Here is a 26,590-nt window from a genome sequence, read left to right on the forward strand (position 1 = left end):
TGACCTCGTGATCCGCCCGTCTCAGCCTCCCAAAGTGCTGGGATTACAGGCTTGAGCCACCGCGCCCGGCCAATTTTTTGTATTTTTCATAGTGACAGGGTTTCGCCATGTTGCCCAGCCTGGACTCACGTGATCTCCCCGCCTCAACCTCCCAAAGTGCTGGGATTAGAGGCATGAGCCACTGCGCCTGGCTATGTGTCTGTTTTTGTACCATACCATACTCTTTTGGCTACTGTAATCTTATAACATAGTTTGAAGTCAAGTAATGCCTCTGGTCTTGTTCTTTTTACTTAGGATTGCTTTGGCTATTTGGACTCTTTTTTGGTTCCATATAAATTTTGACGTAGTTTTTTCTAGTTCTGTGAAAAATGACATTGGTAGCTTGATAAGAATAGTGTTGACTCTGTAGATTGCTTTGGGCAGTATGGCCATTTTAACAATATTGATTCTTCCAAACCATGGGCATGGGATGTTTTTCCATTTGTTTGTGTCATCTGTGATTTCTTTCATCAGTGTTTTGCAGTTCTCCTTGCACAGATCTTTCATCTCCTTGGTTGAATGTATTCCTAGATATTTTATTTTTTGTGGCTGTTGTAAATACAATTGCATTCTTGATTTGGCTCTCAGCTTGAACATTACTGGTGTACAGAAATGCTACCAATTTGTGTTCATCGATTTTGTATCCTGAAACTTTACTGAAGTCATTTGTCAGTTCCAGGAGCCATTTAGTGGAGTCCTTATGGTTTTCTAGGTATAGAATAATATTGTCAGTGAAGAGATAAATTGACTTCTTCTTTTCCTACTTGCATGTCTTTTATTTCTTTCTCTTGCTTGATTGCTCTAACTAGGACTTCCAGGACCCTAAAAATTGCAACCAAAAGTTTATGTGATCATTTTACATACTTTGGGTTTAGAGCTAACTAATAAACAAGAGCTTTCTTATGACAAACAATGCTGCAATGAATAACCGTGTACACAAATGTCACCTTCACACATACATATATAAACACATCTAAAGGATAAATTCCCCAAAGCAGAATTATTGCGGCAATGGATATAGGCATTTATCATTGTTTTAAATAGCAAATATATATACACAGGGTCTTCTATAATCTGATCTTCTTTGTTTATACTCTCTCTGACTTCTAGATCTAAAATGTACACAACTACATGGCTAAAATTCAATTGCATCTTCCATGTATCATGTGTATTAACTTTTCCAGGCTAAATGAGAATTGATTTATCATAAACTGTATTTCTGACTGAAGTACCTCCCATCTATGTTTGCCTGAGGACAGAGCCTTCTAATTCCACCTGTCATCTATCACTCTACCCCAAGGTTCTATCCGCTATATTCAAGGTTCATCCTCCATACTGCTGTTTATAATCTCCTCAACTCCAACTTCAGTAATGCTCTACCTTTAGCAGAAATGATGGTTTATTACGAAAAGCAGGTCCACAGTGACTTTACTTTAGACCAGGAAGAATTCTGACAAAGGGAGCCAGCCTGAATGCCAGGGTGATGTGGGTTACCCGGACCAGTCCCAAGCAGAAGGAATATGCTCATTTCTCAGAGACAGATATTGAGAGGGCCCTTTCTCTCAGAGATCACCTCTACCTGAAGAAAATAAAATTATTTTTCATTGAACTGTACTTAGAAAAGGTAAGTATCCTTTGAGTTAGATAAAATCCCTTTTAGAAATAACTTCAGCAAAATCTTCCAGTCTGCTCTTAGCCAGAAAACCCTATTAAGCAAAATACAATGGCCTCAACCCCCCAAGTAGTGTTCCTGAAAGTTAGTACCAGCCTTGTTAAAGATAGAACGCTGTATGCTTCTTGCATTTGGCAGGGTTCGTGATTTGATTTTCACTGAAAACAATGTTTTGAAGTATTGGACAAGCAGAGAAATGAAAGAAACATCTGCCTCGTTTCTTCTAGGAGAATATTTGCAATACATTTTGAGGCCAAGTTTGAAAATACATGTATTAACAGACTTTAACAGAAAGCTAGACAGTGAAAATATTGGCCACCTAGTAATATATTTTTTTAACTGATATTCAATGCTGGCAGGGTAGTATGAATTAGTTATATCTTGTTAGAAAGAAATTTGGAATAAGTATTGAGAGTCTTTTTGGCTGGGTGCAGTGGCTCTTACCTGTAATCCCAGCACTTTGGGAGGCTGGAGGCAGGCAGATCACTTGAGGCCAGGAGTTTGAGACCAGCCTGGCCAACATGGTGAAACTCCATCTCTACTAAAAATACAAAAATTAGCCAGGTGTGGTGGTGCATGTCAGTAGTCCCAGCTATTCGGGGAGGCTGAGGCACAAGAATCGCTTGACCTCAGGAGGTAGAAGTTGCAGTAAGCCAAGATCGCACCACTGCACTCCAGCCTTCGTCAAAAAAAAAAAAAAGTCTTTTTAAAATGTGAAGGGGCTGAGGTGAGTGGTGTGGTTATAGTAAGGCAAAGCGAGAGATCCTGCGGTGTTGGAACTGTCAGCATCTTGACTGGTGGGGGATACACAGACCTGTACAGGTGATAACGTTGCAGAGAAATTATCACACATGCAAATGAGTACAAGCAAAACTGGACAAATCAGAATGAGACAGGTGCAATATATCAATGTCAGTATCCTGGCTGTGACATTGTACCTCGTCTGGCTAAATGTTAGCACTGGGAAAAACTCAGCGAAGTACAGAAGTGAACTCTGTGTAGTCTTTCTTACAACTGTATGTGAATCTACAATTATCGCAATAAAACTTTCCGTGTAAAACTGAATCTGCCAGGATAAGTGAGGTGCAAAGTTATCCGTAGGTAAGAGAAAAAATTAATTTGTGTGCTACAAAATTTTAGGTGTAAGACAGTTACAATATGAGGACAGTTGTACAGCGCAGGGCCAGGGCAGGGGGTGGTAATTAGCCCACCTGAGTCTGTCCATTGTTACTTAGAGAGGGGAAGAAAGAAAGGCAGGTGACTTTTTTGTCCCAATAAATCTATACCTAAAAGCCTATCCTTTGGAAATAGAGATGTCCACTGCAGTGTTATTTATAATAAAGAAAAAACTGGAAACAACATGACAACTCATCATTATGAAAATAATCAATACATGTGATATTTATACCATGGAATATCATGTAGCCATTTAGACAAAGATACAAGATAAGGGAGAGAATGACTGTGAGACTTATTACAGATAGTTACACAGAATAAGGAGGGGCAAATGGAAGAAAACACATCCAAGTGAACTCTAGGAAGAAATGTGAGGAAATCTGGGAAAAGGTCAATGCAGAATATGATATGATATCAAGTAATGGTTGTAACTTTGTGGAGGATGTGATAATGTGCAGGGATTTTGTTTAAGTCCTTACCCCTTATCCATTAGTGATACATAGTGAAACAAATACAGATGAAATGATAGACTATCTGGATGGATTTGCTTTAAATACTCCAGAAGCATCCAGATATTATTTGCACAATTTTAAAAGCAGGTAAAATAAAACAAATGTCAACAGTGGTTATTTATTGAACTATGCAATTGGGTAACTGGTCTTTATGTTTCACTGTTTTCTAAGTTTTTTTTTTTTCTTTTTTGGGGATGGAGTCTTTTTTTTGTCACCCAGGCTGGAGTGCAGTGGCACAATTTCGGCTCACTACAACCTCCACCTCCCAGGTTCAAGCGATTCTCCTGCCTCAGCCTCCTGAGTAGCTGGGACTACAGGCACACGCCACCACACCCAGATAATTTTTGTATTTTTAGTAGAGATGGAGTTTCACCATGTTGGCCAGGCTGGTCTCGAACTCCTGACCTCAGGTGATCTGCCCGCCTCAGCCTCCCAAAGTGCTGCGATTACAAGTGTAACCCACTGTGCCTGGCCATTTTCTAAGTTTTCTATGATTAACAAGTATAAAAAAGGAGATGGAGGAGGAAAAAAGTAGGATACATTTAGAGATATCAGACCAGAGAAATAAGTTATTTAGACACAGGCAATTGCAGCACTAATTATATTAATCTGGAGACAGCCCCTTTTAAGGGACAATTTACCTTTAGACTTATCAGCTGAGTGGTTGCAGATGCCCTTAACCAAGGATGGTAGAAACGATTGTTTGCAGAGTGATCCACACAGCTGTTCTCCTGCCCAAATTGCCTGGGAAGGAGCTACTGGCTTCCTGATGGGTTCCGTGGGTCTGAATTTTTGTATCTTAGGCTAGTCATTCTCAACTGAGGGAGCCCACCAGAATAACCAAGAGCAATTTTCTTTTTCAAACTATAATTACAAATACTGAATAGTTCCTCACAGGGTATAGAAACATTGTCTAAAAGTTCCTTAGGAGATTTGCATAGGCACACATGGCCAGTAGTCCCTCATTTAAATAAAGGGGTGTGTGTGTGTGTGTGTGTGTAAATATGCCTTAAATATTTGGGGAAGTATATGTAAGAAAGTGGTAAAGTGGGCCGGGCACAGTGGCTCATGCCTGTAATCCCAGCACTTTGGGAGGCCGAGGCAGGCAGATCACCTGAGGTTGGGAGTTCGAGACCAGCCTGGCCAACATGGCAAAACCCAGTTTCTACTGAAAATACAAAATTAGCTGGGCGTGGTGGTGCATGCTTGTAATCCCAGCTACTTGGGAGGCTGAGGCAGGAGAATCACTTGAACCTGGGAGGTGGAGGTTGTGGTGAGCCGAGATCACACCATTGCACTCCAGCCTGAGCAACAAGAGCAAAAACTCCGTCTCAAAAAAAAAAAAAAAAACAGTGGTAAAGTGGTGGCTTTGGGGAAAAGAACTGGGCGGCTGGGGATAGAAAGGGAGACTTCACGGCATATCCTTTTGTACTTTTCAAATTTTATGCAAGGGCATATATTACCTATTCAAATAACGTGAAAAGCGAAAGAAAAAACAAATTTTAAAAGAGCCTCTTCTTGAAACACTCAGCTTGCCAGAATCTGCTTTTCTTTTGCTAAGATGGTCAAAGTTCTGTAAAGAGGACACATTTTTCTTTTGCAGATGATTTTGCTAAAAAAAAAAAAAAGAAAAAAAACTCAGAGAAAGCATCTAATGACTTTGAAAGAACACCAGAAATAAACAAACGGATTTTACATTCTGATAGTTACACAAACTCCTCACCAGTTTAGAGTTACACCTTCTACCATTAGGAAGTACATAAAGTCAGCCTACATGCAGGAGACAAAGATTTTCATTCTGCAATAAAAGTAAAGAATTTCATTAAATATCTCTGATGATAGCAGCTGCCTGGCTTACTTGGGAGCAGAGGTGAAGGTAAATGTTTCCTTAATTATTTTATGATGTTTGAATTTTGTGCTAACCACAGAATTACCAGTTTTTATTTATTTAATTTTTTAATCTGAGCATTTAAGACAGTGTGACTAGATGGAACTACAAGGTGACCATCTCACACTCCTATAATTACTCCCAGCAGCACCTGTGAGTTCAAAGGACAAAGGTGACAGTATACGTCTTCAAAAATATGTGGGGGCACAGAGTGACAGACGGCATCTGGAAAAGATTAACTAGCTGCAATGGGGAGCCAGAGGTAACCTAAGGGGCTGGGCCCACGGGTTAACAGAAAGGTCAACAGAAGCAGAGTCCAGGCAGCAACATCAGCTCTTTAACCCAGTGTGGGTGATGCACATCATTTGACCCTCCCTGACACCCAACTCACTTATAAAATGAAAATATTCAATTAGCCAGGCAAGCTGGCATGTGCCTATAGTCCCAGCTACTTGGGGGGCTGAAGCAGGAGGATTGCTTGAGCCAGGCAGGTAGAGGTTGTGGTGAGCTGTGATCGTACCACTGCACTCCAGGCTGAGCAACAACAGAGGGAGATCCTCTCTCCAAAAAAAAAAAAAAGAAAGAAAGAAAAGAAAATATATATTCTTCCTTATAATGAGTCTTCCAGATTCTGTATTGGGTACACACACACACATACATATACACACACACACAATCTGGAAGATTTGTTTTCCATCCCCCAAAAACTAAAATGCAGGAAACAAATTATGAGTTCTCAGAACTCAGGGTTTCATGTTGATTTTAATGTCCTGTTTTGTGTGTGTTCTAGTTAAAAAGACAATGAGAATTCATTGTTGGTTTGTCTATACTTCAAGTGCACATGATATTTTTTATTCATAATTATTTTTTAAATATATTAAATTTATATGGAAATTCTGTTATATTCAAGTATTGACTCCCCCAGCCTCTTGATTAAGAGGTGATTCTGGCAACTGTTAAGCAAGAGAAGGTCAGCTAAGATTTGGATAAGACTTCAAATACTCCTTGATTACATGCAAATCAACTTCAGAAATACTCAGAAATGAGATTTCAGGCAAGAAATTTTGCTCTGAGATTAGTTGTCTTGGACTGGGTGCAGTGGCTCAGCACTGAGCTGAGTGTAGTCTCAGCACTTTGGGAGGCCAAGGTGGGCAGATCACTTGAGGTCAGGAGTTCAAGACCAGCCTGACCAACATGGTGAAACCCTGTCTCTACTAAAAATACAAAAATTAGCTGGGCGTGGTGGAGGGTGTCTTTAATCTGTTACTTGGGAGGCTGAGGCAGGAGAAGTGCTTGAACCAGGAGGTGAAGGTTGCAGTGAGCCAAGAGCATGCCACCGCACTCCAGCCTGGGCAAGAGACTCTTGTCTCCGGAAAAAAAAAAAAAAAAAGGAGAAAGAAAGATTAGTTGTCTCTGATTGGATAAGGTACTTGAAAGTTTAAAGGTACACACTGAAACAGTCAGGGTACTTCCTCTCTCTGGTTGGACTTGTTCAATATGCAAATGGAAATTCCTTTAAAATTTCCCAAATTGAGAGGAGTGGAAGCCACTGTGTGGGTCCATAAGAGACTGTCATCTATGCAGACAGATGTCAAAGGCTGTTCTTCCCAAGCAATCAGGAATGCAGTTGAGGCCGGCAGCAGTCAAGCCAAAGAGAGACAGAGACCAAAATCCACCTCCAGCCAAAAATGGTTGAGCAGCTGCTGGGAGACCAATGACCAGATGACCAATATGGACCAATAATTCTGTGGTCCCTGCTAAAACCAGAATTGTTTTAAACTGATTTTTATTTACTAGCTTTTCTTTTTTTTAAAATTCAGTTTATCCCCCTTGGTTAGAAGTAAAATGTGCTTGCAAAGAGGAAAATTTCCGTAAAGAATTTTATCAGTCTAGATAGAATGACTGTAAAAATTATCACTACACATATAATGGGAAACTTCACAAAAAAATGAATTAGAAAAAAAAACTATTTGTTCACTACATGTTTGAATGTGAAAGGATCCATGAAAAGGAGGAAGAATCAAAAATCCACATTCTAAAATCAAGGAAAATCAACAGCCTGAGGAGAAGTTGTACATACACACGCCCAGGCATTTCATCACAGGACTCCCTCCACACAGCCTTCCCAGTGCTCACCAGCAGGCAACCCACGTTTCTCTGGGCAGCACAGTCAGTTCCAGATTGAAAGGATTTCTCAAAAGGTCAGAGTTGTGGACATATTGCTCAAAACAAACAGGAGAATGTAGAAATAAGAGGAAAGATGGATAGGTGCATTAGGGCTGTGTAATGCAGGTGCCAGGAGTTACACTACCAGGACCTACGGGCATGTCATAGCTGCACTGCTAGGGAGGGAATAAAAGGAGCTGCTTAAATGCAAGACGCGGTGTGTCTTTCCTCCCCATCCTTTGTCAGCCAGAGTCTGACATTCATACTCAGGATGTCATGAAAATGTAACTGATGAGGTCAGGGAGTTGGGGGGAAGAAACCCAAGCACTCCTACTGTCCAACCCAACGGAATTCCCTATGGGTAGGCCCTCAAAGTGATGCCAATTACTGTGAGATTCATTGTTTTCACTTCTGTAATAACCTTTCCACCTTAACCAAAATCTTGGCAGCCAAGGAATCCACCAAGCTGAAGCCAAAGGCAGCATGTTTTAAAATGGAATCCTTGCCCAAAAAGGACACACTCAGAAAAAAGCAATGAACTCTATTCTGTACCTGGGGAATGGCTCTAAGTTACAAAGCCAAGGAGAGCTATGTTCCAGTTAAAAGCCAGCCAGAACCAGACCAAGCTGGGCTGCCCAGGAGTACGGGTTTAGGGATGTGGAGAAGTGTTATGGGAAAGAACAACTCTTCTTTTCCCTGTTTAGCTGGAGTTTGACCTCATTTGGACAGCCACAGACATTCCAGCAACCAGACAGTTCCTGGAATAAACACGGGGCTTCTCCAAAACAAGTGACCAGATACATTTTAAGGAAAACAGAGGAGGGAGTGGGAAGAGAACGTGTAAGATTCTTAAGAGACTTAAATCAACCTGTTGCAATGTGTGGCTCTCATTTGTACCTTGATTCAAATAAACTACTAAAAATTACAAAACAGCAGGGGAAAATCTAGATATTTGAATTGACATTAATTTTTAGTGTGATAATTGGATGGTATTTGTTCATATATTTCTTTACCTGATTCCACCTTATTTAGATAATCTGAAATATTTATGGATGAAATGATGCCTGGGATTTGCTTTGCAATAATCTGGTCAGATGGGTATAGAGGAAAACAAGATGGCGGCATTGAGTTGAGACTTCTTGAAGCTGGGTGATTAGTACACAGGGGTTCATGTGCTCCTCTCTCTACTAATGTGCATGTTTTATTTTCTGTAACAAAAATCAAAATAAAAGAAGGCAAGGGCTTCTGGGAGGGTGGGCAGTCAGGTACTCACATTTCCCCTTGAATTCATCTCTTGAGACTTCCTCTTCTTTCCATCAGCAGGAGGACCCACGCCTGTGATGGTGAATCCAGGTGCTGTTTTGACAGAAAGGCTTCTTGAAAACCTTTCATGTCTGCAACTGCTCTTCCACTAACTGAAAAGGAACTTGGCCAATCAATCTTCAGTGACAAAACTCAGGAGCAGCAACTTGGGCTTAGCTAAGCAGCTCATCATTTTATTGACACCTATGAATGGTGGTTCTAGGAGTGTTTTACGCCAGTAAGCATTCCTACTTTGATAAGATTTGCTACCCAATGGTCTACAGGGTCCTGCAAGGAGCAGCAGGCCCCAGTACTTGGACATGTTGGCCACCGGTGAGGGCAAGGGCCTCTGCCTATGGGTAGCGTGGAATGGGGAGCAGACCACCAGCAAGAAGGAAAGGAGGTTGTTGGGCATGGGACAGAAGAACAGCACAAAATCCTTTGCACTAACTGGAAGTTTTGCCCTGGGCAGGCTCTTCTTAGAAGAGGGAAGGAAACCCTCTTCCACTCCCTGCCCCAGCCTACTCTTCCTTCCCCAACAGCTCCCACATAGGAAACAGTGCCAGTTCCCAGGGGGCTGAAGTTACCTACTGAGCATTAAGACAACAGGGACGTGAGGGCAACTCAGATTCCTGACTCTTATCCCAGACCTCCTCCTCCCATCACCTCAAGACAGTGAGGACGGTAAGACTGCAACCAAATACCAAGGAGAAACTGTCAGAACTTGGGGTTACTTCATACAATAATTGAGATTAGTATTCAAATAGCGTGATGGCTGGGAGAAGCCCTTATGACGTCTTTGCTGAAACAGAATACAGCCAAAATAATCAAGTTATTTAAATATTTATAGTGGTAGTTGAAAAAGAAACAACTTTCACAAGAACAAAGTTACAATACTTTAATAATTTAAACAGGACCAACTTCAGGAACATACATACACATACATAAAATTAAACAATTTAATTTAGAACAGTGTATTGAAATACATCAAATTCTTAAAAAGCCCCCAAATAGACTCAAGATCATGGATATGAAAAGGTAATTTTGAAGTACTAGAGACTAGAGTAAAACAGACAAAGTCATTACTTCGCATTTACTAATAAGACAACAGTCTGTGGATACATTAGACCTTTATAAGAACACTTCTAGGAAATGTTAGAACATTTAAAGTCATTAAAAAGGAATATAAATGACCTCATAAAGATAAATGTATAGCTATCAATTTCTTTGGTCCTCAAAGTCACATTTGTTTTTACTTTAAAATACCAAACATGAGTGCTTAGAATTCTACCTATGAATGTCTACATATTAAGCAGGCTAATGTTTATACTGGGTTAGATTTAAAAAGGAACTCAAGCCAACCATCACTGTAGTTAAACTCCAGAAAGAAAAAGCTAGGAAACAGACAGAAGTAGAGAGGAATGGAAAAAAACAAAAAACAAAAAAACCCAATACCTCTGCCATCTTGCCCCATCATAACCCAAATAGCATCAAAGTGGCAGAGATGGGACTAAAGTTAAAGCAAGCATCAAAGTTAATTACTTTTAGGGTAATGGGATGAATTTGAAGAGCACTATGTCAACCAAATAATAAACTTCATAGAATAACTGTGTTTGTGTTTCTGTGGAGGAGTTGTGGTTTTGTTTGTTTTAATTTGGCCCACACTGCCCCAATGGAGGAAATTCTAAGATAATCATTAATAAGGCAACAGCTTCCAGGATTAAAATACCTATACCACCTATACGGAGTTACATTGAGGACAGGACCCACGTAGACCACAAAGGAAACCGGGACCAGAAGCTTCCAGTGCATTGTCACAGACCATTGGTACGATAACCTCTGGTTAGAACACTGGACACAGCTCATTCCACCATCAGTTCATTCTGTGCTCTTTCAGGTACGTGGAAGCTATGGTTTTGCAGACCTGAAAATGATGGTCACTCTCAAATGTTTCTGGAAATACTTAGAAAAATATCTTATAAGATTAAAAAAAAAAGAAGAAGAAACATTTTGAGGCATCTACATGGAACACACAAAGGAAACTCCCAATAAACCTATAAAGTTAAAACTGAGATGACTAGTTATTTGCAGTGTGTGTACCAAGTCTTACAAAATAATGGCTTTTTAAAAAAGGCAAAAGTATCTACACTCTAAATGATATGCTCATCAAGGCACAGAGAGTTAAATATCTAAATCCCTGTATGTTGACATGAGAATATACTCGTAAACAACACCAGGAACTAATTCCCTATTCTTGAATTTAAAAACAATAGAAGGTAGAAATGTGCCTTTTTAACTCACAGTAAAATCAAAAACATAGACATTCCACCACCTTCCCTTGGTGACTAACATTACAACTGCTAAAAATATATTTTTAAATGTCACTGGTGGTTTAATAAACATGACCAAAGTGGAGTCTGTTGAACTTGAATTCACAGAGCAATACCGCATTAAATATTTTAGCACTTTCAGCACTATACCATTTTTATTGGAGGAAGAAAAAAAAACCAGTATACTGGGCACAGTTCCCTCCCATTCCCAATGCTCCTATACTTATGAGTCAAATTACTAAACTATTTGAACAAAATACACGAATTCTTCTCCCTTCCCAGGCCCCTCTGGTTATCTGGCAGTAGTTTTGTGCACGTACTTACACTATTAGCAGTTCACTTTAATATTGCCACAAAAAGGTGGCAAGAAGAAAGTAGAGGGCTCAACCCTTTATTATATTTATTTAACTTTCTAGAAATAATTTTAAATATAATTAGTGACAAGGAAAAAGTTCACATGTGTAACAATTGAAAATGGAACGTACAAACAAGACCAGACAGACAGACAATGCTACCGGCAGTACAATCGGCAACCCCCACGCACGCACACTGAAGCTCAGCTCCTAATGAGAGTCAGGAACTCTTCCCGAGTCTTTGGATCTTCCCGGAACACACCCAACATCGTGCTGGTCACAGTTTTGCTGTTCATTTTCTGTACACCTCGCATTACCATACACATGTGTCTACAAAATAAGGCAACACAGGTTGTTTAAAGGAGTAGACAGCTGCTGGTTTGGTTTCTAAAAGCAGGCCTAAAGATTAAATCTCAGTTCACAGTTACCAAGTATATCAAAATATTCCTTCTTACACAAATATTATCTATTAGGTTCGTGCAAAAGTAACTGCGGTTCTTGCCATTGAAAGTAATGGCAAAAACTGCAATTATCTTTGCAGCAACCTAATTTTTTTTTTCTTCAAGTTGTCTTGCAACTTTTATTCTTATCAGTAGTTGATCCTTAAAGCATCCAAAAAGGGAAAAAAATGGAATTTTCTTCTGGGGTGAAAGAAATATAAAAGGCATACAAAGATACTTAACTTCTAGATCAAAAGAAAGTCAGAATTCTCACTTGCTCTGCCTTTAGGACCAAGACAGCACTATGCAAGCCTAGGTGTTGAGATAAATGCTCAGGTATACTGGTGTTACCAGGCAGAATTCAGGTAACGGTGACCAGGGATCCTGTCTGAGCAACCTGGTGACATTAGATACCAGACATAGAACAGAGTTCACACCATGTCACAGAACACATATGAACTCTGTCCACACAATGGCTGCAATTCTCTTAACTCATCCCAACTTAAAGAAATGTACCAATTCTTGGCTTTATTTTTCAAATGTGTGACAAAATATTAGAAAAACTCAGAGCAACAGAGAGCTAAAGAAGAAATCAAGAGAAGACATAAAAATGGCTACTGGGGCTGGGCGCAGTAGCTCACGCCTATAATCTCAGTATTTTGGGAGGCTGAGGCGGACAGATCACCTGAGGTCAGGAGTTTGAGATCCCCAGCCTGGTCAACATGGTGAAATTCCAGCTCTGCTAAAAATACAAAAATTAACTGGGTGTGGTTGTGGGTACCCGTAATTCCAGCTATTTGGGAGGCTGAGGCAGGAGAATTGCTTGAACCTGGGAGGCAGAGATTGCAGTGAGCCGAGATTGTGCCACTGCACTCCAGCCTGGGTGACAGAGCATGACCCTGTCTTGAACATTTTAAAAAAAATGGCGACTGAGCTGGGCGCAGTGGCTCTTGCCTATAATCCTAGCACTTTGGGAGGCCGTGGCGGGTGGATCACGAGGTCAGGAGTTCAAGACCAGCCTGGCCGACATGGTGAAATCCCATCTCTACTAAATATACAAAAATTAGCCAGGTGTGGTGACACGCACCCGTGGTCCCAGCTACACAGGAGGCTGAGGCAGGAGAATCACTTGAACCCAGGAGGTGGAGATTGCAGTGAGCCGAGATCACGCCACTGCACTCCAGCCTGGACAACAGAGCGAGACTCCATCTCAAAAAAAAAAAAAGGGCTATTCATTGTGTAAATCTCTACACCTGTGCTTATAACTCCCTATGCCTCCACAAGCCCCATCCTACCCTCAGAAAAATATTTCTTCCGTACTCTGTTCCTGTATCAATAACACAGTAAATGAAAGTGGTAAAAGAGTTTTAGGCTCAGGGATGGAAATCTACAGTTAGGTCAGTTGTGTGGCATCACCTGGTGCTACAAAATATGAGAAGCATTAAATAGCAAGATCACTTCTAGTGCACCATTATGATGTTACTAAAGGCAGATGCAGACTTACGTTGCTTCAACCACTACCCCGACTCCAGCAGGCCGCAAGGCTTCCGTGATTGCTACAGCAATTTGTTTCGTAAGGCGCTCCTGAACTGTGGATGTGACAAGGAGCTCAGCTTGAGAGTCTGATACAAACAGCTGGAAGCTTTTTCTGTCTCTAGAACATTTGAAATCTTAGAAAGCAGACTTCTGCGAGATTTAAGAGCCAAGACACACCAGCTTTTACCAGTCTGCTTTGTCTGCTGACGGCCACAGAGAGGCCTGGATTCAACTCCCTCACCTGAAATACAGGGCTAAAGAGATCTCAGAACCCCCCGAAGCCCTCCAGCATCACTAGGGGAAGGAATTAGAATAGTAATTATCTCAAACCTGTGCAGTAAGAACAACACAGTACTGGTTACCAAGCACCTCCATGGAGGTAAAGTAGTGCAGCAAATAAATAGCTTGCAACAGGGTTAACAAAGGGGCTGCAGTCCGATTATTGAGCTGTACTTAGAGCAATGTTGAAAACCAACAATTTAACCTAAATAATATAGTTCCTGTCCTGAATAAAATGACTTGTCTTTTAATTCATACAAGAGTATCCATTGCAGCACTGCATCTATTTGAAAACTGATGAAACCCCCCAATGTCTATCAGAGTGGGTATAGGTTATGCCAAGCCATGGCATATACAGAATTCTAGACAGCCACCAGAATGAATGATACTTACATGGATGTGGCAAAATTGTTTAAGATTTGTTAAATGAAAAAAAGCAGGGCAAAAAGCAAGGCCGATTATATATAAAATGAGCCCATTTTTGTTTAAACATAATCCAAATAAATTGATTTGAAAATGTAGGTATATGCATGAAAATGTGAAGGAATGTGCAAATACAACAGTGATTTCTTCTGGAGGCTTGAAACAGTAGATATAGTCCTATGAGGTTTTACATTTTTATAAGTCATACTTACTACACTTGTAATAAAACAAAAAATACTTCTTGTGTAGGAAAAATGTTTTCTGTAGCCAGGCAGTGGCTCACTCCTGTAATCCTAGCATTTTGGGAGGCTGAGGTGGGTGGATCACCTGAGGTTGGAAATTCGAGACCAGCCTGACCAATATGGTGAAACCCCGTCTATACTAGAAATACAAAAATTAGCCAGGCATGGTGGTGCACTCTTGTAATCCCAGCTACTTAGGAGGCTGAGGCTGCAGTGAGCTAAGATTGCACCACTGCACTCCAACCTGGGTGACAGAGAAAGACTTTGTCTCAAAAAAAAAAAAAAGAAAAGAAAAATAAAAGAAAAAGTAAAATGTTTTCTGTTAATAAAGATTCTTAAAGCTTACCTTGTAGTCTTCTACTATAGATTTCTACAATCCTAGAAAAGAAAGAATTGTTTTAGTTAATCATAAATCATTTGAAGCAAAATTGATAAGGCTTCCTCATAAAACAAAAAGGACACTGTTGAAGCAACAGTGGGCTGCAGGAGGGGATAAAGCTTATGGGAAGATGACAGAAAGATACAAGTACCACAGGGAAATGTAGTCTAAAGTCAACTTGATTGGATTGAAGGATGCAAAGTATTGTTCCTGGGTATGTCTGTGAGGGTGTTGCCAAAGGAGATTAACATTTGAGTCAGTGGGCTGGGAAAGACAGACCCACACTTAATCTGGGGGTACACAATCTAATCAGCCGCCAGCGAATATAAAGCAGGCAGAAATACATGAAAAGGCAAGAGTGGCCTAGCCTCCCAGCCTACATCTTTTTCCAGCGCTGGATGCTTCCTGCCCTCAAACATCGGACTCCAAGTTCTTCAGTTTTGACACTTGGACTGGCTCTCCTTGCTCCTCAAGCTTGCAGATAGCCTGTTGTGGGACCCTGTGATCATGTAAGTTAATATATAATAAACTCCCCTTGATATATATATATATATATCCTATTAGTTCTGTCCCTCTAGGAAACCCTGACTAATACAGAAGACCACCAACCACTACAGAGTGGTGCTTCCTGAGGTCCCCAGAAAGAGAATTAATGAGTCTCCAAGTGTGACATTCACTTAGGAAAAACACAGAGATGAGTAACAAAATTTTAAAGCTCCAAATCATCAATTTTAGATCATGTCTCAAGTGCTCTGATTAATCATATTGTTTTATCAGAGCTTAAAATTCAAGTTAAAAATAAAAAGACTTTGTTAATTAATAGCACACCATGGTCAACTACTATACCAACTAAACCTATTGGGGGGCAGATTAGAACTGATTAGACTTCTTCAGACACCTCTTCATAAGACAGGTTTATCTAAGCATTTAGTATGATTAACCCGCAAGAAATAAAAGCTTCCTGATCTTAGCTTATAGCACAATCTGTCAAGTGATAAATTTTCCTTTTTTTTTGAGACAGAGTCTTGCTCTTGTCATCTAGGCTGGAGTGCACTGGCACGATCTCAGCTCACTGCAACCTCCTCCTCCTGGGTTCAAGCAGTTCGCCTGCCTCAGCCTCCTCAGTAGCCGGGAGCAGCCTCCTGAGTAGCTGAGTAGTGGGACAGGTGCCCACCACCACACTTGGCTAATTTTTGTATTTTTAGTAGAGATGGGGTTTCAACATTTTGGCCAGGCTGGTCTTGAACTACTGACCGCAGGTGATCTGCCCGCCTTGGCTTCCCAAAGTGCTGAGATTACAGGCATGAGCCACTGTGCCCGGCCTATTTTTTAATACATAGTAAATCCCTGCTTAAAGTCAACAGGTTCTTGGAATCTACGACTTTACTAAAACACTGAGAACAAAACCAATTTTACCCTAGGCTAATTGATATAATAAGAGTTAAGCTCCTACAGCATATTTCTGGTCACAAAAATGTCAACAAACTTCTAAATAAACACAAAAACACTTCTAATATTAAACACTAAAATAAATGTGAGTGATACATACATTTAAGAAAGATTAATGAAAAGATATTGATTTCCCCAATTATTCCAGTTCAAGGTCTCAAGTGGCTGGAGCTTCTCCTAGCAGTTCAGGGTGCAAGGCAGGAACTGACCCTGGACAGGACGCCATCCCATTGCAGGACACACACATCCACCCACTCTCACTCAGCCTGGGACCACACAGATACACCAAATCACCTAACGTGTGCATCTTTGGGATGTGGGAGGAAACTGAAGCACCTGGAGAAAACCCACAGATGTGGGAGAAAACATGAAAACTCCATACAGACAGTGGGTCCCAGCTAGGAATTTTTTTTTCTCAATCATAATGAAATGACATTGAATGAAACAACATTATTCCAGGACTGCTATAAGCCAATTTGCCTAAGTCATTTCACTTCAAGTTGCAGTCTCCAAGAACCCATCGACGACGTAAAGTGAGGACTTACTGTACTTGTTTTATATCCTATCTCTGATAACTCTGCTATCTGCCCTCTTCCATCGTGTTCGTCTGACTCGACTCATGGTGGCTTGTTTACGCTTCTTGGAACTTCATCTTTGGGTATCCTTTGAAGCCTGGATAAAAGTGCATCAGAGAACATGCACTAGTTTCTGCTAGCTGCCTACAAGGATACCTCTATGGAGTCATTTTATTTATTTATTCATTTATTTTTGAGACAGAGTTTTTGCTGTTGCCCAGGCTGGAGTGCAACAGTGTGATCTCGGCTCACTGCAACCTCCACCTACCGGGTTCAAGCAATTCTCCTGCCTCAGCCTCCTGAGTAGCTGGGACTACAGGCGTGAGCTACCACACCCAGCTAATTTTTGTATTTTTAGTAGAGATGGGGTTTCACTATGCTGGTCAGGCTGGTCTCGAACTCCTGACCTCAAGTGATCCACCCGCCTCAGCCTCCCAAAATGCTGGGATTATAGGCATGATCCACTGCGCCCAGCCTTATGGGGTCGTTTGAAACTAAATTATTCCATTTGATTTTTTGAAGGCCACACAGATAGTACAAATTCTGATCCCAAACTTCATGAATGTGTCTATTAGTTTTTTTGTCTTTTTCCTGCTCTTCCTAGAATAATGCTAATAGGTAAGTATCATCCTCGATCTGGGATGGGAATAGGGAGGACAGAATCCAGACTTTGGCTTTAGTGCTAATTCCAGTGGATTATCACTAGAATTGCCTCATGCTTCCCCCAAACTGTAAAATGTACATATGCATTATCTTGATATGCTGTACCAAGAGGGACATTATTACAATCTAGTTCACCACACTCAGCATCGGTAGTTGTCAATTTTAATCTAAACCATTCTTACATTCTTGGACTAAACATCCCTGGGTAATGTTGAAAACAGTACTTCTATACTAACCTGACATTTTAGGATTCTTACAGCTACATTCATCAGTGAGATTTGCCTATCATTTTTTTAACGCTATGCTTACCAGGCTTTGTTATCAAGAATAGGCAGCTTCATCAAATTAATTGACACTTCACAGGTTTTTCTATGCTCTTGAATTATTTATACACATGCAAAATTAGTGGCTACTTGAAAGCTTGAAAAAATACTTATAAAACTGACTTTCCCCCAAAACATTAATTTGATCTTTTCTAATGGTTACTAATGTATGCAGGCTTTCAAACTCCTCGTCCATTCCTTTCTCTCCCCATCTTTTTAAAAAACTTACTCATCAAGATGTAAAGATTTATAAAGCATATTTTTAGTTACATATCCTCTCCTTCCTAGATATCAGACTCCCCAGCAACCTATAATACAAGATTTTCAACTTGTAGATTTGTGATTTCTATTCTTTGGGGTTTTTCTAAATTATTCTAAATAAGGAGTTTAAACTTTATCTGAAAAGCTGTGGCGAGCCACCAAAGGAGCAGCATGATCCAATCCACACTTCAGAAAGAACACCCCCGCAGCTCATGAGGGCGGACTGAAGGACCCTCAGAGATGAGAGGCAGGGAGGAGGCAGGAGCTTAACACTCCTTCCAGGAGGAAGATAAGAAAGGCCCAGCAAAGACCCAGAGCAGGGAGGGCAGGAAGGAAGGAAGTGGGGGTGCTGCGGCCGCCGGGCAGTCAGCACACACAGCAGTGGATGGGTTCTGCCTCACTCCTCACCCCAAAACACATTCCAGATGGAGCAAAGATTTAAATATAATAATGCAGCCATACAAGTACCAAAAAAAAAAAAAAGTTTGTGACTACAGAAAAGTTTTAAACTTCTTTATGGAAATACAATACTAGAAAGCAAAATCAAAAGACAAATGACGAGCTGGCAAGCATTGTCTGTAGCACCTGACCTGACTGCTTTAACATTCAGAGCTTCTTCAAACCAAGAATAAAAAGACAGGTAATTCAGTGGAAAAATTAACACTGAAGCTAAGAACAGGAAGTGTCTGAATAGATTCAACCTTGCTCTATTAAGGAAATGCAAACTAAAATAGACGCTATGTTTTACTTATCAGTTTGGCAAAGATTTAAAAGTGTGATGAAACTTAGTGTTGGCCAAAGTGTGGAGAAACATACACCACACTTTATCAGTTTATTAGAGTATAAACTGGCATGGTCTCTTTGGAGAGCAATTTCATCATATCAAAAATTCGGCTACCCTTAACCCATCAAGTTCCATACTAGTAATTTAGACTTCAGATAGATTCAAAGCACACAAAGATAATAAAATTTGTTCACCAGGGCTCTTTTTTACTTTTTGGCAAGTCTCAAACTGCAAACTGTACTTATCTATAACAAACACTGGTTAAATGAATTATATTAATCAAAGAAATATTAGGTAGCTATGAAAAGAAACTTGGACTTTTTGGACTAAAAGATGTCCAAGGAACTTTGAGGTATTTTAAAGTTTTAAAAAGCTGGCCAGGGCCGGGCGCAGTGGCTCACTCCTGTAATCCTGGCACTTTGGGAGGCTGGGGCGAGCAGATCACCAGAGGTTAGGAGTTCAAGACCAGTCTTGCCAACATATTGAAACCCCATCTCTACTGAAAATACAAAAATTAGTCGGGCGTGGTGGCACGTGCCTGTAATCCCAGCTACTCAGGAGGCCGAGGCAGGAGAATCGCCTGAATCCAGGATGTGGAGGCTGCAGTGAGCCCAGATAGTGCCACTGCACTCCAGCCTGGGCAAAAGAAAAAGACCCTGTCTCCAAAAAAAAGAAAAAAAAAAAAATACCTGGCTGGGTACAGTTTCATGCCTGTAATCTCAGCACTTTGGGAGGCCGAGGTGGGCTGATCACTTGAGGCCAGGAGTTCGAGGCCAGCCTAGCCAACATGGCAAAACCCTGTCTCTACTGAAAATACAAAAACAAGCCAGGCATGGTGGTGCACGTCAGTAATCCCAGCTACTGGGGAGGCTGAGGCAGGAGAATCACTTGAACTCAGGAGGCAGAGGTTGCAGTGAGCCGAGATCACACCACTGCACTCGAGCCTAGCCGACAGACAGAGACTCCATCTCAAAAAAAAAAAATTAAAATTAAATGTAAAGAAACAAGTTGTAGTACAGAATATAAGATATGATCTTATGCTTGTGTTTGCGTAAATTTTTTCCAGAAGGATCGTGAAAGAAATCTCTAGTTCTAACTCTGGGGAATGAAAATAGGTAAAAAAAAGTTTTTACTTTATTCACTCATTTGTATTTAAATGCTATGTTGTTTTTATAATCAAAACATAAAAAAAAAAAAAAAAAGACTGCTCCCTCTGTAATCTAATACCCACCTCACCTTTCCCCCTTGTCTACCGCTTACTTCCATCAGTCAATCTGGTTCCCATCCACTGGAACAGGCCTTGCTCCTACCCTCTGACTGGTCTCTGCTCATGCATTAACTATACCTAGAGAAACTTCTCCCCCATTTAGAATTCTGCTCATCCCTCCACCTCTAGGTCTATTCACCTGCCAGGCCACAGCCATCGTGGCTCCTCTGAACCTGGAGCTACAGTAGGCATTTCCATGGCACCTGCAGTCTTGCCCTGTGCACTCTCCTTGAGGGTGGCTGCCATGGTCCTGCTTCTTTCGCCTCCACAGTAGCTGGCACAGTGCCCACCAACAGGTCAGCCATGGCTACTGGAGGTACTACAACTCTGAATTCAAGATTTCGTACATTTATTTATTTATTTATTTATTTTTGGTGACACAGACTGTTGCTCTGTCATGAGACTGGAGTGCAGTGGTAAAATCTCGGCTCACTGCAACCTCCGCCTCCCAGGCTCAAGCGATTCTCCCATCTCAGCCTCCCAAGTAGCTGGGATTACAGGCGCATGGTATCATGCCCTGCTAATTTTGGTATTTTTAGTAGAGACAGGGTTTCACCACGTTGGCCAGGCTGGTCTCAAACTCTTGACCTCAAGTGATCCGCCCACCTCGGCCTCCCAAAGTGCTGGGATTACGGGCATGAGCCACCTCGCCCAGCCGAGGCTCAGTTATTTCTAAGGGAAGAAAATGAATACATGTTCAATAACTTCAGCAACAAAAGAAAGTTCTATTCAAACTAAGTTTATTCTAGAATTCTACTAGAGTTGAGCCAGATCAACTCACTTCTGGCATTTTCTTGTTACTTAAGGCTTTACTGCTTGATATTTGACTTCACTGGCACTGAAAGGTCATTCATTTAAAGGCAAGCATATAAGAAACTTCACATACAAGATTAAAATGAGCAGTGAAGTTTTGCTAAGACATTCAGCTTTTATTCCTCTTCATTCCCTAAATATTCTTACTTCTTACTTCTTAAAAAGAATAAGCAGTTGGATAAAATCTTAATCTTCTTTTCTGTTTAACAGACTCTTTATTCAAATTTTTTGCAAAATATCTGAAAGCAACATACACTTGGTTCTTTCGCTTAGTGTTCCATTTTACTCTTAAATTTTAATCCCATTAGTCTAAGGACAAATTCCCATGCTAATAATCAACTCCTTTGTATTGCTTCATAAAAGCTTAATTATTTGAGATCTTTTCCTCCTACTTGGAAAGGAAATAACTAAGATTATTTCCTTCTACCACCAGGTTGCCATTTATTGTATGATCTCACTAAATCACCCTTCAGTCTGTTTCCCATAAAGTGTTAATCATGATCAACAGGTGGTTTTTCAGAGAAGGCTGTTACATCAAGACCAAGGCCTAATGTGATCTGCCAAGCTTTTTTACACTATGAAACTATCCATTACACCTTTCACATATGGACAGTCTGTTACAGGCATCAGCAGTGCCAGAATTTCTAATATGGGCAAGGTATAAGGTTGGCAATCTTGCTGACAGGGAGGGCGGGCCCCAGGGGACTGGGCCTACAGCTATGTTTGCACAGTAAGCATGCTGATTTTACTTAGACTGTATTTATAAAATGGTAAGAATAACCAATTTTAGTAAAGATACTTTTACTCACAGTTGACATGAAATTGGTTTAATACATTATTAGTTGAGAGTAAGTTATTGGGAAGGGAGTTGTTAATAAAAAGTACAGTAAGACTAATTACTCCCAATCACTACCAATACACTTTTTCTCAGCAACTTTTCAGCACTGCCACCAGGGACGGATTACATGCAAGCAGCCAGAATGTTTCTGGATTTGTGCTAAGAGCCTTATTCCAGTGAAGCAATTACAGCTGTGATATAATATCCTTTCATGGTGCCAAGCAGCCCTGTCTAATAGCAAAATAGCTGAGCAAGAATGAGGTCAGAAACTGAGGAAGTTAAATTTGTCTCTTCTACCCACTTTCTTATTGATCCCCAAAGGAAATGAATGAGAAAGTGAAAATGAAAACAAAGTAAAAGGAACAACTGTAGAGGGTAGGTGTCAGATTGCTAGAGTAGTTTTTACAGATTCCAGCACAGAATTGAGAAATATCAGGACCACCATTTCACAACTGTTAAATCCCAGGGCCTGCGTAAAGAAACAGGAACATATCAGAGCCACAGCACAGTCAGCTGGTCACAGAGACTCATTTATTCCTCTTCTTTTATTTTTATTTTTCTGAGATAGGGTCTCACTCCATCGCCCAGGCTAGAGTGCAGTGGCGCAATCTCAGCTCACTGCAACCTCCACCTCCCAGGTTCAAGCAATTCTCCTGTCTCAGCCTCCCGAGTAGCTGGGATTACACGTGTGCACCACCACGCCCAGCTAATTTTTGTATTTTTAGTAGAGATGGGGTTTCACTATGTTGGTGAGGCTGGTCCCAAACTCCTGACCTCAAGTGATCTGCCCGCCTTGGCCTCCCAAAGTGCCGGAATTACAGGCGTGAAAGACGGCACCCAGCTGAGACTCATTTATTTCAATTATGATATGGTCACTATAACCTCAAGTTATTCAAACTTAGCTTGATTGTTTTTGAAAAAAAGAGTAGGAACACTTTACCCCACCCTTCAGCTTATTCTTAACTCTCTCTCTCTCTCTCTCTCTCTCTCCACACAGACACACCTCCCAGTATTTCCTCCATCACCCAAAATTCAGTAGCTTTATACAAAGAAGTAACAAGGATATTTAAGGGTAATAAAATATTGGTGGCTGGGGCCTACCGAGATATCTGAACACGAACCCCCATGTTGACTTCCAGTTAAACACAGATGAATGTGTATGTACATCACCTCTCCTAAAACCCAAATAAAAAAGGCAGTAAGGGAATTTTTTAAGGCATGAACCCACAGGATAAGGAACAGAAAAGATTGTACCAGGAAAGAGAGAAATGAGAGCGGGGAGAGTGAACACTGTATCAGAACAAAGCTGCGCAAAGCCAAGGCAGGCAGTCTTGTGTTTGCAGAAACAAAGAATCTAGGCGTGAACGGACTGGCCTGCAGGACCCCTGATATATGCCTGGAGGCATCCAGTGCAGAGCAAGGCAGGGTTGAAGCTGGGGATCCCACAGGGAAGTTTCATTACAAGTCTGAAAGCAGTGTTGTATGAAAGGGAAGAAGTTGAGCACTCCCCTTGACAAGTATAGAAGAGTCCTCAAGCCTGACAACAAGTCTGACAGCAGGGCACTGTAGCTAGACCCCTGCCCAGCTTCTCCCCCAACACCTCACTGTTAGCTAAACCCCCCTTAAAGGATGGTGCTGGACTGAAGGTAAGTTCAGGACCTCTCCAGTCAGAGAAGGCTCTGCAGAGAAAGAGGTGAACTGAGACTTCCAGGATGTATGTATCTGTGGAAGAAAGGGTGGGAAGTGGAAGAGGGAGCAGGCAATAGCAGACAAGAAGAAAGGGGCATCTATGTTTCAGGCCCTCTGAGTCTGTGCCTCTGCAGCTATAAACTTTAAGTTGCAATGTGACTTCCAAGTTAGATCCATACAGGTAAAGAGAGAAAGCCTGATGAGATAGATTCTCAGCAGACAACGGCAGGTCCTATAAACCTGTATTCTTATTCATTGCACAGTCACACTTACCTTGCAAGTTTGCTGAGGCCAAGGACTTGCTTGTTAGGAAGATAACCAATATGGACCTTCAGAGAAGAGACAGAAATCATGAGCTGAGTGAAATACAGTGCCTTCTTTGTGACAGAATAAGGAAATACAAAAAGAATATAGCATACTTATATGTAATTTATCACAACAATGTATTACCTTGAAAACATCTGGAACTGTTAAGACTTAGAAAATGAAACATTTATATATGTATTTTTAAAATTACATAAATGCAGTAAAAGAAAAATGTGTAAGTATGAGTCTATTAATCAAATAACAAACTTGAAGTACAGTTGTCCGTCGATAAACGCAGGAGATTGCTTCCAGGACCCCCGTGCATACCCAAATCCTACACACTCAAGTCCCTCAATTGGCCCTGCAGAACCTGCATATATGAAAAGTCGTCTCTCCATCTATACAGGTTTTGTATCCTGCAAATACTGTACACTTTTTGATCACTGTTTGGTTGAAAAAAAAGCCATGTCTAAGTGGACCCATGCAGTTCAAATTCATGTTGTTCAGGAGTCAACTGCACAGCCCTGACACTTACCTGTGAAGCTGAACTCTTGACACAAATCTGAAAGTTTCTTTATGGAGGAGAAACATTCTCAAGAAAAGGCAAATGATCTCATAGCAACATTAAAATGTATACAGAAAAGCCTCCTTTAAATGGCAAAAACTGTAAGCATAAGTATTGCCATTCCACACATCACAGCAGTCTTAAGATTCCACTGCAAAGCCCTGCAGCACAGAAGCTCTCCATGCCCTTTTGTGCTTGGCTTCCTGGTTTCTAAGCTGCTAGAGAGCACCATCCTACTTTTTTTTTTAGAGACGGACTCTCGCTCTGTCCCCCAGGCTGGAGTACAGTGGCCCAATCTCGGCTCACTGCAAGCTCCGCCTCCCGGGTTCACGCTATTCTCCTGCCTCAGCCTCCCGAGTAGCTGGGACTACAGGCGCCCGCCACCATGCCCAGCTAATTTTTTGTATTTTTAGTAGAGGGGGGGTTTCACCGTGTTAGCCAGGATGGTCTCGATCTCCTGACCTCCTGATCCGCCCACCTCGGACTCCCAAAGTGTTGGGATTATAGGCGTGAGCCACCGTGCCTGGCCCCATCTTCCTAACAGGAGAAAAAGGGCACTGCTACCACCATGGCTTGGCAAGAACCTGTACCCTAAGAACCAAGTTTTATAGAACCCACCATACAGCCAGGCCATTTCTGTCATCTTAAATGGCACCAATTAATATCAAATATAAAAGTTACCTCTTTCTGAGCCAAATACTATGTACGAAAAACATTACTTTCCTGAAAAGACTAATAGAGTAAATGGTCACTTGTAGGCAATTAACCAAATATAAAATTAGAGACTCAACAGCATCATGGTTTGCCAACAGTTTCATTGTTCACTTACTATTTACATAACTGATCTAGTAGTACTTAGTGATTTTTTCCCCATCCATTAGCACTATGCTTTAGGAATTTGAGAAGTCCACCTCATTGCCTTCCTGGTTGGCAGGAGGAAAAAAGTAAAATAGCACCTAAACATTGGGTATTTCAAAGAAAAATTAGAGAGTTAAAACCTTCCTATGAACCAACGTCTTCTATGCTGTCTGAAATTTTTACATTTCTATGCAGACATAGAATTTGTTTATTGTTTATACTATTTTTGGTCTTAAAATCCTAGGTCATTTAAATGTCCATTTCACAAAATCACTAAATAGGACAGGAGCGGTGGCTCACGCCTATAATCCCAACACTTTGGGAGGCCAAGGCAGGTGATTTGCCTGAGGTCAGGAGTTCAAAACCAGCCTGGCCAACATGGTGAGACCCCATCTCTACTAAAAATACAAAAATTAGTCAGGTGTGGTGGTGGGTGCCTGTAATCCCAGTTATTTGGGAGGCTGAAGCAGGAGAATTGCCTGAACCCAGGAGGCAAGGGTTGCAGTGAGCCAAGATCATACCATTGCACTCCAGCCTGGGCAACAAGAGCAAAACTGTCTTGAAAAAAAAAAAAAAATCACTAAATAATATATTTTTTAAACAAAGGTAGCAAAAATACAAACAATGAGGAAGTAATAGCAGAAAGTAGCAGGATAAAATGGTGGCAGGCTGAGTACAGAATCAGTACCTTGGATCTGGCTGCAGACAAGCCACTATCTCTATCCTCTTGAACAAGCCATAGGCTTTCTGTGTCTAATTTGCTTACCAATAGATTCCCTTTCAAAGATTCCTTCATTATTAATTGCAGGATTACCAGATACGGTATGGCTCTTGATATGATGTATCTGGGTTTTCTGATTGTTTTCTCTTCTTTTCTTTTTAGAGACAAGGTCTTGTTCTGTCACCCAGGTTGGGGTACAGTGGCATGATCATAGCTCACTGTAACCTCAAACTCCTGAGCTCAAGCAATCTTCCTGCCTCAGACTCCCAAAAAGTAGCTAGGACTACAGGTATGCACCACCATGCCCAGTTAATTTAAAAAAAAAAAAAAAAAATTCTTTTGTGGTAGAGACAGAGTCTCACTATGTTGCCCATGCTGGTCTTGAACTATTGACCTGAAACTATCCTCCCACCTTGACTTCCCAAGTCACTGGGATTACAGGCATGAGCCACCTCACTTGGCCCTGATGTGACATAATATGAAGTCTTCAGCACCGTTATGAAGTACTACTTTTCTTTTCTTTTTTTTTTTTTTTTTGAAACAGGGTTTCACTCTTTTGCCAGGCTGGAGTGCAGTGGTGTGATCTCAGCTCACTGCAGCCTTGACCTCCTGGGTTCGAGCAATTCTCCAACCTCACCCTCCTGAGTAGCTGAGACCACAGTTGCATGCCACCATGCTAGCTACTTTTTGCTTGTTTTTTTGTTTGTTTGGTTTGTTTTGTGGTTTTTGGTTTTTTGTTTT

The 26,590-nt window shown here is 41.1% G+C and overlaps 1 protein-coding gene across 4 annotated transcripts in view; it reads right to left on the bottom strand.

Annotated features, from left to right (window-relative positions):
- Positions 1-9,627: 9,627 nt before the first annotated feature.
- The window catches only part of GCH1 (GTP cyclohydrolase 1), a 50,623-nt gene continuing 33,660 nt past the window's right edge, over positions 9,628-26,590 (bottom strand). Inside the window, exons 3-7 of one of the 4 annotated variants that reach the window (XM_011961840.1) lie at positions 23,673-23,728; positions 14,705-14,736; positions 13,383-13,467; positions 11,630-11,768; positions 9,628-10,679 (exon numbers count right to left, since the gene is read on the bottom strand). In XM_011961840.1, coding sequence (XP_011817230.1) covers positions 11,642-11,768; positions 13,383-13,467; positions 14,705-14,736; positions 23,673-23,728 — 300 coding nt within the window. In that variant the 3' untranslated portion in view covers positions 9,628-10,679; positions 11,630-11,641. Of the gene's footprint in view, positions 11,769-13,382; positions 13,468-14,704; positions 14,737-23,672; positions 23,729-26,590 lie in introns of all 4 variants that reach the window. The other 3 variants (XM_011961841.1, XM_011961839.1, XM_011961842.1) reach the window with 3 other exon arrangements.

This window comes from Colobus angolensis, unplaced genomic scaffold, assembly GCF_000951035.1.
Source record: "Colobus angolensis palliatus isolate OR3802 unplaced genomic scaffold, Cang.pa_1.0 Scaffold57, whole genome shotgun sequence".
Lineage (NCBI taxonomy): Eukaryota > Metazoa > Chordata > Mammalia > Primates > Cercopithecidae > Colobus > Colobus angolensis.